General features: G+C 40.7%; 3 protein-coding genes across 3 annotated transcripts; all 3 read right to left on the bottom strand.

Moving 5' to 3' along the window:
- Positions 1 to 1,087: 1,087 nt before the first annotated feature.
- Positions 1,088 to 2,041, bottom strand: LOC128418977 (olfactory receptor 10T2-like). Its single transcript, XM_053399196.1, has one exon. It carries the CDS (start codon positions 2,039 to 2,041, stop codon positions 1,088 to 1,090), a length of 954 nt encoding a protein of 317 aa, XP_053255171.1.
- Positions 2,042 to 9,883: 7,842 nt separating this feature from the next.
- Positions 9,884 to 10,837, bottom strand: LOC128398255 (olfactory receptor 10T2-like). The gene has a single exon (XM_053359517.1). The coding sequence runs from the start codon at positions 10,835 to 10,837 to the stop codon at positions 9,884 to 9,886; it is 954 nt and encodes a 317-aa protein (XP_053215492.1).
- Positions 10,838 to 14,104: 3,267 nt separating this feature from the next.
- LOC128418986 (olfactory receptor 10T2-like) lies at positions 14,105 to 15,058 on the bottom strand. Its single transcript, XM_053399208.1, has one exon. It carries the CDS (start codon positions 15,056 to 15,058, stop codon positions 14,105 to 14,107), a length of 954 nt encoding a protein of 317 aa, XP_053255183.1.
- Between the last annotated feature and the right edge of the window lie 2,830 nt (positions 15,059 to 17,888).

The following is a 17,888-nucleotide window of genomic DNA, read 5'->3' as shown; positions in this document are numbered from 1 at the left end:
AGAGGGTTCTACCCCTTTGCTCCCAGATATCACAGAAAGGGAGGGGATCCTCCTGACTCAGTCTCTTCCCCACATTCTGAGAATGAAGTACCCATGACAGCCAAGGACATGGCTGGCCAGTCAGTTCACCCTGATGAGAGTTCTAGTCCACCAAATATCTTTTTATTATTATTATTATTATTTAAAATATTTTATTTAGGATTTTCTTGTTTTACAGAAGTGTAATGCCTCGTATTTCCCCCCCCCCATGTAACATTTTTACAAATCCGTTTCATTTGTTGAGGCATTAGGGGGAGAAGGAAAAAAAGGGGGGGAAAGAAAGGGGGTGGAGGGAGGGAAGATGGATGGGGGTGGGGTCAGGTGGTGGTGTTTCTATTATGCTTAATGTATGTAGAGTTTGGTGTCAGCGTTGTTTGTGTTGTTCACTTGTGTTCCTTTGGTGGTGAGAGAGTTTGGGGTTGGCCTAGGGTGTGATTGTTTGTTTGTGATTGGCTGTGGTGATCTTTGTTTTCGTGTGTGAGTGGGGTGGGTGGGTGTTTTGGATCAGGTTAGCCATATTGATTTGTATGCTGTTGGTGGATTATTGTCATTGTCTTGTTGGGCTGTGTATGTGATAAAGGGGAGCCATACCGGGGTGAAGGTGTCTTCTTCTGTTTGTCCCCGTGAAGGGAAGACATTGACTCTCCCTGATCTAACAGATACCAACCCTTAGAGTACAAATTACTGCATACAGATTTTTTGAGTAAATATTTATTCAGGAACAAATACTGAAACAGTGGACTGGCAAACTGTAATAGAGAATGGTATGTTGTTATTTAAAACTAAGGCCAAACTACCCATAATGTTCAATATTTGGATTGACATTCCTTGTATTTTTGAAAACTAAAGATGACAGTCATTGGTAGACATGATCAGGATTGGAACCAGAGAGTATGGGAGAAGTGGGGTACCTTTATCTCCAAAACCATGTTCCCCACCCTAAATCATATCCAAGTTTATTTCTCATGTCAAATAACGGCCACAGCTTAAACAACTGCATTCTCAATCAGGACGTGCATGTTCATTGACAGGTCAAAATTCCTTCTCTTCACAGTTTCTGAGAACGGAATGAGTGTGCTAGTAATTTCTTTATGGCTATTTTAACGTCCCTGTTTCTTAAGGTATAAATCACAGGGTTGAGTAGAGGGGTTAGAAAGACATAAGTCACTGAGATCAATGTATCCTGATCTAGCGATGAGGAAGACTTGGGTTTCAAATACACAAAGGATGCACACCCAAAGTGTGTTATCACCACTGTGAGGTGGGAGGCACATGTGGAGAAGGCTTTCTGCCTTCCTAAGCTGGAAGGGATCCTTAGGATGGCAGAAATGATGTAAAGGTATGAGACAAACATCAGTAAGACTGTGCCCAGCAAAACAATGGCACACAAAATAATGATTGCAATGTTAGTCAGGTGCAGGACTGATTCATCAATGCAAGCCAGCCTCAGCACAGGTAGGAGATCACAAAAGAAATGCCTGATTCCATTTGGCCCACAGAAGGGCAACCTGAAAATGAGAGTATTAATACTCAGTGCTATGATACATCCAGTTACAAATGAAGCTGCTACCATTTGGGTACAAACCCTTTTGTTCATCAGTATATGGTACTGAAGTGGGCAGCATATAGCCACATACCGATCGTAAGCCATAGCAGCAAGCAGGCAACAATTGTTTGCTGCAAATACAGAAAAGAAGAACATCTGCATGGCACACCCAACAAAGGAAATGGATTGACTGCCTGTCAACAGGGTCACCAGAAACCTGGGGATGGTGGCAAATGTGATGCAGGTTTCTGATGCGGAGAATGCAAAGAGTAGAAAGTACATGGGGCTGTGTAAAGTCTGGTCAAACAGGATGACAGACATGATGGTGAGGTTGAAGACCAGGATTGTGCCATATATAAGAGAGAAGCCTAGGAAGAGTAGAGTTGGTTTCCTTCCAAAGACAGAAAAGCCCAGCAAGAGAAATTCAGTCACTGAGCTGTCATTTCCCTTATTCATGTTACCAATAATGTTATCTGACCTGAAAGGAAAAAGGAAGTGAAGTTTATTAGTTTATAAACATGTTTCTGATTTAACCTTTGACATTAACCCTGCCTTGAGGTTTTGAAATACATTGGAATTACTGGAAATGTATGGCTGGACAAATCTATCTATTTCAGTTTTTTATTTTTCAAAACTTCACCATGCCATAGTTCCTTGCCAGTTCAAGTATTTCTTTTTAAAGACCTTTTGGAAATTCATAAGCAGTTTAGCATTCATTTTTTCCTAATATTCACATATTTGTAAGCAACATTACTTAATATAATTAATCTATATATGTTGTATTTCATGTACCGTATTTTTCACTTTATAAGACACACTTTTTCCCTCCTAAAAAGTAATGGGAAATGTGTGTGCGTCTCATGGAGCGAATGCAGGCTGCGCAGCTATCCCTGAAGCCAGAACAGCAAGAGGGATTGCTGTGCAGCAATCCCTCTTGCTGTTCTGGTTTCAGGGATAGCCGCACAAAGCCTCTTCAACAACATTTGATTCAGAATATTTTTTTTCTTGTTTTCCTCCTCTAAAAACTAGATGCGTCTTATAGTTGGATGCGTCTTATAGAGTGAAAAATACGGTATGCATATGGATATTTATGAGCACCTTCCCTTAATATGCAGCTTTTGCATGGGAAAGTTCAAAGAAGTGGAAATTTTGAAGGACAGGCATGTTTTGGCCTGTGCATTGCTTTAACAATAGCAAACTATGTAGTTTCACATTCAAGCGTGAAGAGGACCAAATTTCTCCCTCGTCTCTTGCAGTGAACTATCCTGTCACCTATTCTGAGGCTGAGTAGCACTTTGAAAAAAAAGAGATCTCTGTCTTTTTAGGCTTTGTTACATAACACAGGTAAAGAAGATGCTTCATCTAATCCCAATAGATGGTATAGGATTGAAGAAAGGCTCCAATTTGAATACAAGCAAATTTTCTGACTCATTCCTCATGCAGCTTCTGTTACTCTCTCAGGCTTTAAGAGCAACTCCTTTCCTGTTTGTCAATTGCATTTTTAAAATGGGCACTGAAACAAAATGGAGATTAGCTTCAATGCATGAAGAGATGGATGCTACCATCTCCTAGTATCTTACCTCCAGCTAGAAGAATGCAGCTCTGCAGTTGTGGGAGACCACACTTTGATACTATGCTATTAATACAAGCCCTGGTTCACCACTTGGGAACATATTCCTCGGATAATACAGAGTATGCAAAACTTAGATATAATAATATCGCTCTGGAGTTAGATGGTAAAGGAAATGGGTTTGGTCAATAAAGCTGAGTATTGATATAAATGTTTTGAATTTATTTCTTATTTAAAATTATGCTTATTCCCCACGTTTATGGCATTTTAAAAAGAAAATTATGCAAAAATATAGTGTGTCGTGTTATCAGGACTAAAATGGTGTGTCTTTTTATAGATCCTAAACAGTGATAATTTTTGCTTTCTCACCTCTGTTATAGACAGATAAATTGCCTTTCTTTTCAATTAAAAAAGGTAAAGGGACCCCTGACCATTAGGTCCAGTCGTGGCCGACTCTGGAGTTGCGGCGCTCATCTCGCTTTTTTTTATTACTGGCCGAGGGAGCCGGGGTACAGCTTCTGGGTCATGTGGCCAGCATGACTAAGCCGCTTCTGGAGAACCAGAGCAGCACACGGGGCTTAAAAACTAGCGCTATGCCCAGTAATCATAATTTGGCCCAGGCCCAAATTGACAATCCTGATTTTTAAACCATTGTTTTAGAAACTGCTTTGAGGGTTTGTTTTTGTTTTTTACTATGAAATAATAATAAAAATAATCAACTTTTGTTTATATCCCGCCCTCCCTGGCCATGACTGGGCTCAGGGCAGCTAACATCAAATATATAACACTGATATAAAATCAAACAGTAATTAAATTACCTCCTAAAAACAAGTCAGGTTCAAATTAAAATCTAATTAGATGGCTTTCCGCAGGATTAGGGTTGGGAGCCGTAAATTTTCATTAGATGCATTTTGTGAAATAAATTCAAGAATCATGATTAGGCTTCAATCTGGCTGAGATTGATCTGAACCCAAGCCAACCTTGGCCCTAAATTTCATCAGGAGTTCTATAAAGGCCGTAATTAAAAAGATAGCAGTTTAAGCTCTAATTGAACATGAGGTCAGTGTGTCTTCCCGCCCCCACCAGAGAAGGTGTAATCAGGGTTATACAACTCAATGTGGTTGGTGACCTTGTCTCATTTCCCCCTCCTAGCCCAGGTTCAACCAGGGTATTAAGCCCTAATGAAACACGTGGTTGGCAATAAGCAGTGGGGGAAGAGGGAGACAATGGAGTTGGGATTGTCTGACTACATCATCTCCTTCCCACTCTCCTCATCACCTGACTGCCTCTCCATTTTGACAAACACTGGATTGCTCCAGGTGGATCTAAGAGAATCATGGGCTGCCTTGACTCACTCAGTCGGAATGAGTTTGGGCTCAAGGATTTGCTCTGAGCGGATGCACAGGCCGAATAAAAGCCGCAATCATCTCCTGCATTTCCAAGCTTCATGGAGTGAGTGTTGTTGAAGCAAAGAAGCACCTGTACACTTTAGATTTTTGTTTATTTATTTAATTTTATTAATTTTACAAATATCTTCATACATGACATTTTTGTTTGCAAAATAAAACATTTGGCTCCCTGAGACTGTGACTTCTCTCCTCCCCGAATGATGGTTTTCAAACCTAATCTCTGTATACTGGATTTTCCTCTATTTCTTATTTCTGTTAAATCATAACCTTATATACAGTAATACTTACTTACCGTAACTACAATACATAATAAGTGATAAAATTAACCTTACAAAACTTTCAATAAGCCTGCTAGCGTTGTTAATTGTTTACAGTTGTCTTTCAAATATAACATAAATTTATTCCAATTTTTCAGAAAAACATGATCCTGCTGGTTCTGGATTTTTCCCATCAGTTTCGCCAGTTTGGCATAGTCCAGTAATTTCATCTGCCACTCTTCTTTTGTTGATAGATCCCCCTGCTCCCATCTTTGAGCTAATAACATTCTCGCTGCAGTTGTTGCATATAAAAACAATGTTTTGTCCTGCTTGTGTATTTCTCTACCTACAATACCTAATAAGAAATCTTCTGGGGTTGTTTTTTTTAAATAAACGTATTGTCAGGGAACTGCCATCAGTGCCCGAGGGAGAGAGCAAAATCCAGAGGGATTCCCGAGAGCGTCCCGGGAGTGGGAGAGGCAGCCCATCTTCTGGGGAAGAGAATCAGCGTAGCACCAGTGGAGAAGGGGGGCAGATGGGGGAAGCGGCGAGGCGGTCCCATGACTCCTTGCCGGGGACCAGCGGGGAGAGTAGAGGTCCTCCGCTGCCTACGCCCTCCTTGCGCAGAAGGCTTTCGCGCAGAGAGAGTAGGAGGAGACTAGGCGTCAAAGAGCTTCTTTGCTGGAAGAAGTTTAAGAAACGCCGACTGACGGATTCTGCCAGCGATTGAGACAGCCACGGGTGAGTGGCTGTCTGGACAGAAAAGGTTCACTCAGGCAACCCAGCCAGGTGTTTGCACCGGCTTACGCACGAGCAACCCCTAGAACCATTACACGTATATTTCAACATTTTTTTAAAGTTCATCATTTATCATTTCCCAGAAAGCTTTCACCTCTTTACAAACCCACCACATATAACAAAGGTACCCTCTTATTCTTTACATTCCCAACATAAATTATTTATTCTATACATTTTTGCTAATTTCACTGGTGAAATGTACATCATTTTCATTCCATTTTCTTTAAGCAAGCTGCAAGCAGTAAAATTTATTCCATCTTTCCACAATCTTTCCCAATCTTTTAACTGTATATTATGACCAATATCTTTTGCCCAATGTATCATTACTGATTTTACTTCTTCATCTTTCGTATGCCATTCCAAAAGTAACATACATTTTTGACAATATTTTTACTTTATTACTTAATAAATCCATTTCAAACCTAGATCTTGTAAATTCAAATCAGTTTTTCTTTTTATCTTCTTTAAAGACTTCATTTATTTGCCAATAATGCAACCGATCATTTACTAAATTTTTTATCTCCTCATAAGGTTTCAATTTCCACTGGTTCTCCATCTCTATCACCAAATCTCCACAGGTGGCCCACTTTTCTTCCATGTTTGACTTTTTCACAGTTGTCACCTTTAGCAGCAACAGCCACCAAGGTGCTTTCCGTTCTAATAAACTCTTATATCTATTCCACACCTCATAGATTGATTTTCAAATTATGTGGTTCAGAAAACCTTTATGAACTTTTACCTTCTCATACCATAAATATGCGTGCCATCCAAATCTATTATCAAATCCTTCCAATCTAGTAGATATGTATTTTCTAACAATATGCAGTCCCTTAACCAACATAGGCAAGAAGCTTCATAATACAATTTTAAATCTGGTAGAGAAAAGCCTCCTCTCTCTTTAACATCTGTAAGTAATTTTAATTTCAATTTAGGTTTCCTCCCCTGACCCAATAAATTTCGTTATTGCTTTTTGCCACTCTTTAAAGTTACAAACACCTTTTATAATTGGGATTTACTGAAATAAAAATAACATTTTGGGTAGCACATTCATTTTAATTGCTGATATTCTACCCCATAGAGATAGTTACATCCTCCCCCACACTTCTAAGTCTCTTTTAATACCATTCCATACCGGTGTGTAGTTATCTTCAAACAAACACTTTAGATTCCTCTTTAACTCATCTTCCCAGTTTTGTGGTCAGGCCATGAAACTTTGGGGTTTTACTGAGTCTGCTAATACCGAATGTTTGAATGTAGAAATGAAAAGCCCCTCTAAATAGAGTACAAAGAAGGTTCTAACATGTACAGTGAAAAATGGGTTGAGTAAGTATGTCCAAGGACTGGCTGGATGAACGATTGTAAGAGACAATAGCCAGGGTGGCTATCTAAAGAACTTTTAACTGAGTTAAGATTAAAAAAGGATGTGTACAAAAAATGGAAAAGGGGGGAAACCACCAAAGAGGAATTCAAACAAATAGCCAGCACGTGTAGACACAAAGTCAGAAAAGCTAAAGCACAGAATGAACTCAGGCTTGCTAGAGAGGTTAAAAGCAACAAAAAAGGCTTTTATGGGTATGTTCGTAGCAAAAGGAAGAACAAAGAAACAGTGGGGTCACTCAGAGGAGAAGATGGTGAAATGCAAACAGGGGACACAGAAAGGGCTGAACTCCTCAATGCCTTCTTTGCCTCAGTCTTCTCCGATAAAGAAAGCAATGCCCGACCTGAAGAATTTGGAGCAAATGATTCAGCAGAGGAAACACAGCCCAGAATAACTAAGGAGATAGTACAAGAATACTTGGCTAGTCTAGATGTATTCAAGTCTCCAGGGCCAGATGAACTGCATCCAAGAGTATTAAAAGAACTGGCAGATGTGATTTCAGAACCACTGGCAGTCATCTTTGAGAATTCCTGGAGAACAGGCGAAGTCCCGGCAGACTGGAGGAGGGCAAATGTTGTCCCTATTTTCAAAAAGGGGAAAAGAGAGGACCCAAATAATTACCGCCCAGTCAGTCTGACATCAATACCAGGGAAGATTCTGGAGCAGATCATTAAGCAAACAGTCTGTGAGCACCTGGAAAGGAATGCTGTGATCACCAATAGTCAGCATGGATTTCTGAAAAATAAGTCATGTCAGACTAACCTGATCTCGTTTTTTGACAGAATTACAAGCCTGGTAGATGAAGGGAACGCAGTGGATGTAGCCTACCTTGATTTCAGCAAGGCATTTGACAAGGTGCCCCATGATATTCTTGTAAAGAAGCTGGTAAAATGCGGTCTTGACTATGCTACCACTCAGTGGATTTGTAACTGGCTGACTGACCGAACCCAAAGGGTGCTCATCAATGGTTCCTCTTCATCCTGGAGAAGAGTGACTAGTGGGGTGCCACAGGGTTCTGTCTTGGGCCCGGTCTTATTCAACATCTTTATCAACGACTTGGATGATGGACTCAAGGGCATCCTGATCAAATTTGCAGATGACACCAAACTGGGAGGGGTGGCTAACACCCCAGAGGACAGGAACACACTTCAAAACGACCTTGACAGATTAGAGAACTGGGCCAAAACAAACAAGATGAATTTTAACAGGGAGAAATGTAAAGTATTGCACTTGGGCAAAAAAAATGAGAGGCACAAATACAAGATGGGTGACACCTGGCTTGAGAGCACTACATGTGAAAAGGATCTAGGAGTCTTGGTTGACCACAAACTTGACATGAGCCAACAGTGTGACGCGGCAGCTAAAAAAGCCAATGCAATTCTGGGCTGCATCAATAGGAGTATAGCATCTAGATCAAGGGAAGTAATAGTGCCACTGTATTCTGCTCTGGTCAGACCTCACCTGGAGTACTGTGTCCAGTTCTGGGCACCACAGTTCAAGAAGGACATTGACAAACTGGAACGTGTCCAGAGGAGGGCAACCAAAATGGTCAAAGGCCTGGAAACGATGCCTTATGAGGAACGGCTAAGGGAGCTGGGCATGTTTAGCCTGGAGAAGAGGAGGTTAAGGGGTGATATGATAGCCATGTTCAAATATATAAAAGGATGTCACATAGAGGAGGGAGAAAGGTTGTTTTCTGCTGCTCCAGAGAAGCGGACACGGAGCAATGGATCCAAACTACAAGAAAGAAGATTCCACCTAAACATTAGGAAGAACTTCCTGACAGTAAGAGCTGTTCGACAGTGGAATTTGCTGCCAAGGAGTGTGGTGGAGTCTCCTTCTTTGGAGGTCTTTAAGCAGAGGCTTGACAACCATATGTCAGGAGTGCTCTGATGGTGTTTCCTGCTTGGCAGGGGGTTGGACTCGATGGCCCTTGTGGTCTCTTCCAACTCTATGATTCTATGATTCTATGATTCTATGATTCTAAGAGACTAGGGTGGGAGAAGGTAGATGGGTAAAGGATGAATGGTTAAGGTCTTAGGTTTCCCCCCCCCCTACCAGAGAAGGAGAGCTCTAAAGGCTTCTTGCATCCTACCTGGACAGCTTCAAAGGATGATTCAACAAATTCATGGAGAAGAAGGCTATATGTGGCGACTAGCCTTGACGGCTATGCTCTGCCTCCATAGTTGTAATAATACTGGCTGATTGTTATGGACCCTATGGTGCCAACTGGGACATGGTGGGTCTGTCACAGGAGGAGACAGAGCATTCAGAAGTTGGGATTTGGGATAGATGAAGAACAGACTTGGGAGAGGGCTCCACCACTTTGCTTCCAGATATCAGAGAAAGGGAGGGGATCTTCCTGAGTCAGTCTGAGAATGAAGTTCCCATGGGAGCCAAGGTCATGGCAGGCCAGCCAGTTCTACCTGATGGAAGTTCTAGTCCACCAAATATCTGAAGGGCAAGACATTGACTTTTCCTGATCTAACAGATATCAGCCCTTAGAGTACAAATTACTACATATAGATGTTTTAAGTAAATATTTATTTAGGTACAAATACTGAAACAGAGGACTGGCAAACTGCATTAGGGAATGGTATGTTGTTATTTAAAATTAAGGCCAAACTACCTGTAATATTCAATGTGCGGATTGACATTCGTTGTATTTTTGAAAACTGAAAATGGCAATCATTGGTGGACATGATCAGGATTGGAACCAGAGAGTATGGGAGGGGGGGGGCTACCGTTATCTCCCACACCATGGTCCCAACCCTAAAACATTTCGAAGTTTATTTCTCATGTCAAAGAACAGCCACAGCTTAAACTACTGCATTCTCAATCAGGAGTTGCATGTTTGCATTGGCAAAAGGTCAAAATACCTTCTCTTCACAGTTTCTGAGAACGGAATGAGTGCACAACTAACTTATTTATGGCTATTCTAACCTCCCTGTTTCTTAAGGTATAAATTACAGGGTTTAGTAGAGGGGTTAGAAAGACATAAGTCACTGAGATCAATGTATCCTGATCTAGCGATGAGGAGGACTTGGGTCTCAAATACACAAAGGATGCACACCCAAAGTGTGTTATCACCACTGTGAGGTGGGAGGCACATGTGGAGAAGGCTTTCTGCCTTCCTAAGCTGGAAGGGATCCTTAGGATGGCAGAAATGATGTAAAGGTATGAGACAAACATCACCATGGCTGTGCCCAGCAAAACAATGGCACACAAAATAATGATTGCAATGTTAGTCAGGTGCAGGACTGATTCATCAATGCAAGCCAGCCTCAGCACAGGTAGGAGATCACAAAAGAAATGCCTGATTCCATTTGGCCCACAGAAGGGTAACCTGAAAATGAGGGTATTAATACTCAGTGATATGATACATCCAGTTACACATGAAGCCGCTACCAGTTGGGTACAAACCCTTTTGTTCATCAGTATATGGTACTGAAGTGGGCAGCATATAGCCACATACCGATCGTAAGCCATAGCAGCAAGCAGGCAACAGTTGCTTGCAGAGAAGCCAAAGAAACAAAATTGCTGCATGGCACACCCAACAAAGGAAATGGATTGACTGCCTGTCACCAGGGTCACCAGCAACTTGGGGATGGTGGCAAATGTGATGCAGGTTTCTGATGCGGAGAATGCAAAGAGTAGAAAGTACATGGGGCTGTGTAAAGTCCGGTCAAACAGGATGACAGACATGATGGTGAGGTTGAAGACCAGGATCGTGCCATATATAAGAGAGAAACCTAGGAAGAGTAGAGTTGGTTTCTTTCCAAAGACAGAAAAGCCCAGCAAGAGAAATTCAGTCACTGAGCTGTCATTTCCCTTATTCATGTTACCAATAATGTTATCTGACCTGTAAGGAAAAAGGAAGTGAAGTCTTACTAGTTTTAAAAAATCTTTCTGATCCAACCCTTGGCATTAACCCTGCCTCGAGGTTTTGAAATACATTGGAATTACTGAAAATGTATGGCTGGACAAATCTATTTATATCAGTTTCTTATTTCTCAAAACTTCACCATGCCATAATTCCTTTCCATTCAAGTATTTTTTTTAAAGACCTTTAGGAAATTCATAAGCAGTTTAGCATTCATTTTTTCCTAATATTCACATATTTGTAAGCAATGTTGCTTAATATAATTAATCTATATATGTTGTATTTCATGTATATATGGTTATTTATGAGCACCTTCCCACTATATGCAGCTTTTGCATGGGAAAGTTCAAAGAAGTGGAAATTTTGAAGGACAGGCGTGTTTTGGCTACATAGCAACTATGTAGTTTCACATTCAAGTGTGAAGAGGACCAAATTTCTCCCTCGTCTCTTGCAGTGAACTATCCCGTCACCTATTCTGAGGCTGAGTAGCACTTTGTTCCATAACACAGGTAAAAAATATACTTCATCTAATCCTAATAGATGGTATAGGACTGAAGAAACTCTCCAATCTGAATACAAGCCAATTTCCTGACTCATTCCTCATGCAGCTCCTGTTTCTCTCAGGCTTTAAGAGTAACTGCTTTCCTGTTTGTCAATTGCATTTTTAAGATGGGCACTGAAACAAAATGGAGATTAGCTTGAATGCATGAAGAGATGGATGCTACCATCTCCTAGCATCTTACCTCCAGCTAGAATAACGCAGCTCTGCAGTTGTGGGAGACCCCACTTTGATACTATGCTATTAATACAAGCCCTGGTTCACCACTTGGGAACATATTCCTCGGATAATACAGAGTATGCAAAACTTAGATAGAATAATTCCGCTCTGGAGTTAGATGGTAAAGGAGATGGTTTTGGTCAATAAAGCTGAATATTGATATGAATTGCTTGAATTTATTTCTTATTTATGTTAATTCCCTAAGTTTATGACATCTTAAAAAGAAAAATATGCAAAAATATAGTGTGTCATGTTATTTAGACTGAAATGGTGTGTCTTTTTAAATAAATCCTTAACAGCAATAATTTCTGTTTTCTCACCTCAGTTGTAGAAAGATAAATTTTCTTTCTTTTCAGTTGCCCATGGGGTTAAAAACTAGCGCTGCGCACAGTACTCATAATTTGGCCCAGGCCCAATTTGACAATCCTGATTTTTTAAACCATTGTTTTAGAAACCGCTTTGAGGGTTTAGAATCCGTTGTTTTTCGTTTTTTACTATGAAACATTAATAATAATAATAATAATAATAATAATAATAATAATAATAATAATAACTGGGCTCAGGGCAGCTAACATCAAATATATAACATTGGTATAAAATCAAACAATAAATACATTACCTCCAAAAAGAAGTCCGGATCAAATTAAAATCTAATTAGATGGCTTTCCGCAGGATTAGGGTTGGGAGCCGTAAATGTTCATTAGATGCATTTTGTGAAATAAATTCAAGAATCATGATTAGGCTTCAATCCTGCTGAGATAGATCGGAACCCAAGCCAACCTTGGCCCTAAATTTCATCAGGAGTTTTATAAAGGCGGTAATTAAAAAGATAAGAGTTTAAGCTCTAATTGAACATGAGGTCAGTGTGTCTTCCCGCCCCCACCAGAGAAGGTGTAATCAGGGTTATACAACTCAATGTGGTTGGTGACCTTGTCTCATTTCCCCCTCCTAGCCCAGGTTCAACCAGGGTATTAAGCCCTAATGAAACATGTGGTTGGCAATCAGTAGTGTGGGAAAAGGGACACAATGGAGGTGGGATTGTCTGACAACATCATCTCCTTCCCACTCTCCTCACCACCTGACTGCCTCTCCATTTTGACAAACACTGGATTGCTCCAGGTGGGACCGACCTTTGAATGTTAAAATGAAAAGCCACTCCATACAGAGTACAAGGAGGGTTCTGACATGTACAGTGAAAAATGGGTTGAGTAAGTATGTCCAAGGACTGTGGTTGGATGAATGATTGTAAGAGACTAGGGTGGGAGAAGGTGGATGGGTAAAGGATGAATGGTTAAAATCTTAGGTTTCCCCCTCCCTACCAGAGGAGAGCTCTAAAGGCTTCTTGCACCCTACCTGGACAATTTCAAAGGCTATGTGTGGCTATTTTTGATGGCTATGCTCTGCCTCCATAGTTGCAATAATACTGACTGATCATTATGGACCCTATGGTGCCAACTGGGACATGGTGGGTCTGTTACAGGAGGAGACAGAGCATTCAGAAGTTGGGATTTGGGATAGATGAAGAACAGACTTGGGAGAGGGCTCCACCACTTTGCTTCCAGATATCAGAGAAAGGGAGGGGATCTTCCTGAGAAAGTCTGAGAATGAAGTTCCCATGGGAGCCAAGGTCATGGCAGGCCAGCCAGTTCTACCTGATGGAAGTTCTAGTCCACCAAATATCTGAAGGGCAAGACATTGACTTTTCCTGATCTAACAGATACCAGCCCTTAGAGTACAAATTACTACATATAGATGTTTTGAGTAAATATTTATTTAGGTACAAATACTGAAACAAGAGGAGACAGAGAATTCAGAAGTTGGGATTTGGGACAGATGAAGCAGTGACAAGGGAGAGGGTTCTACCCCTTTGCTCCCAGATATCACAGAAAGGGAGGGGATCCTCCTGAGTCAGTCTCTTCTCCACATTATGAGAACGAAGTTCCCACAACAGCCAAGGACATGGCTGGCCAGTCAGTTCACCCTGATGAGAGTTCTAGTCCACCAAATACCTGGAGGGCAAGACATTGGCTGCCCCTGATCTAATAGATAGATATCAACCCTTAGAGTACAAATAACTGCCTACAGATTTTTTGAGCACTTAAATATTTATTCAGGTACAAATACTGAAACAGTAGACTGGCAAACTGTATTAGAGAATGGTATTTTGTTAATTAAAACTAAGACCAAACTACCCATAATGTTCGAGGTTTGGATTGACATTCCTTGTATTTTGAAGACTGAAAATGACAGTCATTGGTGGACATGATCAGGATTGGAACCAGAGAGTATGGGAGAAGTGGGGTACCCTTATCTTCTTTACCATGGTCCCAACCCTAAATCGTATCCAAGTTTATTTCTCACGTCAAATAGCTGTCACAGCTTAAACAACTACATTCTCAATCAGGACTTGCTTGCTAATTGACAAAAATGTCAAAGTGCCTTCTCTTCACAGTTTCTGAGAACAGAATGAGTGCACTAGTAATTTCTTTATGGCTATTCTAACCTCCCTGTTTCTTAAGGTATAAATCACAGGGTTCAGTAGAGGGGTTAGAAAGACATAAGTCACTGAGATCAATGTGTCCTGATCTAGCGATGAGGAAGACTTGGGTCTCAAATATACAAAGGATGCACACCCAAAGTGTGTTATCACCACTGTGAGGTGGGAGGCACATGTGGAGAAGGCTTTCTGCCTTCCTAAGCTGGAAGGGATCCTTAGGATGGCAGAAATGATGTACAGGTATGAAACAAACATCACCATGACTGTGCCCAGCAAAACAATGGCACACAAAATAATGATTGCAATGTTAGTCAAGTGTAAGACCGATTCATCAATGCAAGCCAGCCTCAGCACAGGTAGGAAATCACAAAAGAAATGCCTGATTCCATTTGGCCCACAGAAGGGCAACCTGAAAATGAGAGTATTAATACTCAGTGCTATGATACATCCAGTTACACATGAAGCAGCTACCATTTGGGTACAAATTCTTTTGTTGATCAGCACCTGGTACTGAAGTGGGCAGCATATAGCCACATATCGGTCATAAGCCATAGCAGCAAGCAGGAAACAGTTGTTTGCTCCGAATACAGAAATGAAAAACATCTGCACGGCACACTCGTCAAAGGAAATGGATTGATTGCCTGTCACCAGGGTCACCAGCAACTTAGGGATGGTGATAAATGTAGTGCAGGTTTCTGATGCGGAGAACGCCAAGAGTAGAAAGTACATAGGGCTGTGTAAAGTCCGGTCGAACAGGATGACAGACATGATGGTGAGGTTGAAGACCAGGATCGTGCCATATATCAGAGAGAAACCTAGGAAGAGTAGAGTTGGTTTCTTTCCAAAGACAGAAAAGCCCAGCAAGAGAAATTCAGTCACTAAGCTGTCATTTCCCTTATTCATGTTACCAATAATGTTATCTGACCTGAAAGAAAAAAGGAAGTGAAGTCTTATTAGTTTTCAAAAATCTTTCCGATCTAACCCTTGGCATTAACCCTGCCTTGAGGTTTTGAAATAAATTGGAATAATTGCAAATGTATTGCTGGAGAAATTTATCCATTTAATTTCTCTAAGGTTCGCATTTTCCTTTTCTGCAATATTCTATATTACCATGTCAGTTTGAATATTTTAAAAAAGCCCTTTTGAAGATTTATCTGCAGATTCGTGGGCATTTCCTCCTAACATGCATATTTTGGCAAACGATGTTGCTTAATATAATTAATCTATGCATATTTCTCTCTCTCTCTCTCTCTCTCTCTCTCTCTCTGCATGGTTATGAACATTTCCCCTTAATATGCACATATGAAGAACTGCAGTGCAAAATACAAACAAGTGCAAATTTTGAAGGACAGATGTGTCTTGGTCTGTGCATTGTTTTAGGAACAGCAAACTAGGTCATTTCACATTAAAACAAGAACAGAACCAAAAATCCCCCCTCCCTACTGCAATGAACTACCCCCTACCACGTATTTTTAGGCAGAGTAGCACTTTGAAAACAAATGATCTCTGCCTTTGTTACATAACACAGGTGAGCAAGATGCTTCATCTAACACTAATAGATGGTGTAGGACTGAATACATTTTACTGAATCTTTCTTTATACAGCTTCTGTTTCTCTCTCAGGCTTTAAAGGCAACTCCTGTTCAGTTTGTCAATAACTTTTTTAAAATGAGCACTGAAACGAAGATGGAGACTAGCAGGGATGGATGCATACATGAATGAATGAATGAATGAAAGAATGAATGAAGCTATGCTACTATCTTCAAGAATCTTACCTCTGGCTAGAAGCAATCAGCACTGCAGTTGTGAGTTACCCCAATTTGATTTTATCTTGTTAATTCAAGGACTGGTTCATCACTTGGGAACATATTCCCCTGATAATGTTGGCTATGCAAAACATAAATAAAACAATTAATCTTTGGAGGTAGATGGTATAGGTGAAGGGTTTTGCCAATAAAGCTGAGTATTAATTTGAATTCTTTGAATTTATTAGCTATTCAAAATTATGCTTGTTCCATAGTATTTTGACATTTTTAAAAGGGGGGAACTATAGTATGTTCATGTGATTTATGTTAAAGTTTTCATAGTTCCTAAATAGTAATTATTATTTTCTTACCTAAGATCTATAGATCTAACCCGTCTCTCTTCCTTGAATGAAACTTTCCTAGGGCTCTGCAAGACATCTCTGATTCTGTTCAGGGCAGGATTAGTATGTATGCCACCTTGGGCTCATTAGAGGAAAGGTGGGATAAATACATAAATATTTTATACAGTGCTGTCTCATGTTTGGGTAATACAACTTCCTGATACTGTATTTATCTGAAAACATCTGAAACAATGTTAATATTTTTTGTTAGTAAGTCTAGCCAAGAGTTCAAACTCCAATGAGACTATTAATTTTTTCTGTTATTTCTGCTAGATTAGTGATACATGTTTCATCTGTTTATTTGCTTAACTTGTGCATTTTAGTTCCAACTACTAGCTTATTTAGGGACACGGGTGGTGCTGTGGTCTAAACCACAGAGGCTAGGGCTTGCCGATCAGAAAGTCGGCGGTTCGAATCCCCGCGACGGGGTGAGCTCCCATTTCTCGGTTCTTGCTCCTGCCACCTAGCGGTTCGAAAGCACGTCAAAGTGCAAGTAGATAAATAGGTACCGCTCCCATGGGAAGGTAAACGGCATTTCTGTACACTGCTCTGGTTCGCCAGAAGCGGCTTAGTCATGCTGGCCACATGACCCAGAAGCTGTACGTCGGCTCCCTTGGCCAGTAAAGCAAGATCAGCGCCGCAACCCCAGAGTTGTTCGTGACTGGACCTAACGGTCAGGGGTCCCTTTACCTTTACCTTATTAGCTTATTTATTCTTTCTGTATGTTTCTTTTATTTATTTCCCATAGTTCCAAGCCTGTTGGCTCTTGTTAACAGGTGCATCACCAGAGTGGTTGTCCACTCAGGAGACTTGTCTATCCATGAAGCTAATTTTTACTAGTTACCCCTTCCCCTTCCCCTGGCAGTTCCTGGCAGTACTCCCTGAAAATCTGTTCCAATGGGTTTGAGTACTATATGGGCCAGTTTGGAAGGTGGTGCCCAGGCCTCCAAAGGGGAAGGGGGAATTGGCAAAGGTTTTCTCCTCTCCCTTCCACCAATGAGTAAAATGGCTGGAAGGAGCCCCTCCATTTGCTGACTGGATCCAATCTAATATAAATAACAATGTCAATCAAGGCCAGCCCAGATAAACAGCCAGATTTAGAAACGTGTCTAAAATGCAAAGTTGATTATGCAGAACCGTTATCTACTTTTTAAAAATGTGTCTGAAGTTAACATTTTCCATGCTAGCTCATATAAGAATGGCCAATCGACATAATCAAATGCTTTTTTAACATTGACAGACATTAATTACAATAATAACCTGAATGATTTATCTGAAATAATACTGCAAGAAAATATACTTGTGCATGTCACAATAGAGTATTTTTTTCAGCTGTTTCTGAGATGACTGAAATATTTTGGAATTCTTTTCTGTCCAGTTGTTAGCAGAATGTCTAACGGACTGGTTCCTCTTGATTACAGAATGTGACGTAGAAGCCAGGATGTTTCCAGGGGTCCTTTTCATGTTCCTTTTGCATCCTGGGAATATCGGGAACTTTAGACCTCATGAAATGAATCCATAGTACATTTCCTTAGAATGCCTACCTTGTCCTTGATTATGGGTGGGGAAGAGTGCTGCAGGGAGGAGC

Source organism: Podarcis raffonei, chromosome 1, assembly GCF_027172205.1.
Source record: "Podarcis raffonei isolate rPodRaf1 chromosome 1, rPodRaf1.pri, whole genome shotgun sequence".
Lineage (NCBI taxonomy): Eukaryota > Metazoa > Chordata > Lepidosauria > Squamata > Lacertidae > Podarcis > Podarcis raffonei.
The sequence above is the reverse complement of the archived record's forward strand: the minus strand, read 5'-3'. Positions and strand labels throughout refer to the sequence as shown.

What these genes read in the sequence shown, in the direction of transcription:
- LOC128398255 (XM_053359517.1), bottom strand. Translation starts at nt 10,837, where the DNA reads ATGAATAAGGGAAATGACAGCTCAGTGACTGAATTTCTCTTGCTGGGC.
- LOC128418986 (XM_053399208.1), bottom strand. Translation starts at nt 15,058, where the DNA reads ATGAATAAGGGAAATGACAGCTTAGTGACTGAATTTCTCTTGCTGGGC.
- LOC128418977 (XM_053399196.1), bottom strand. Translation starts at nt 2,041, where the DNA reads ATGAATAAGGGAAATGACAGCTCAGTGACTGAATTTCTCTTGCTGGGC.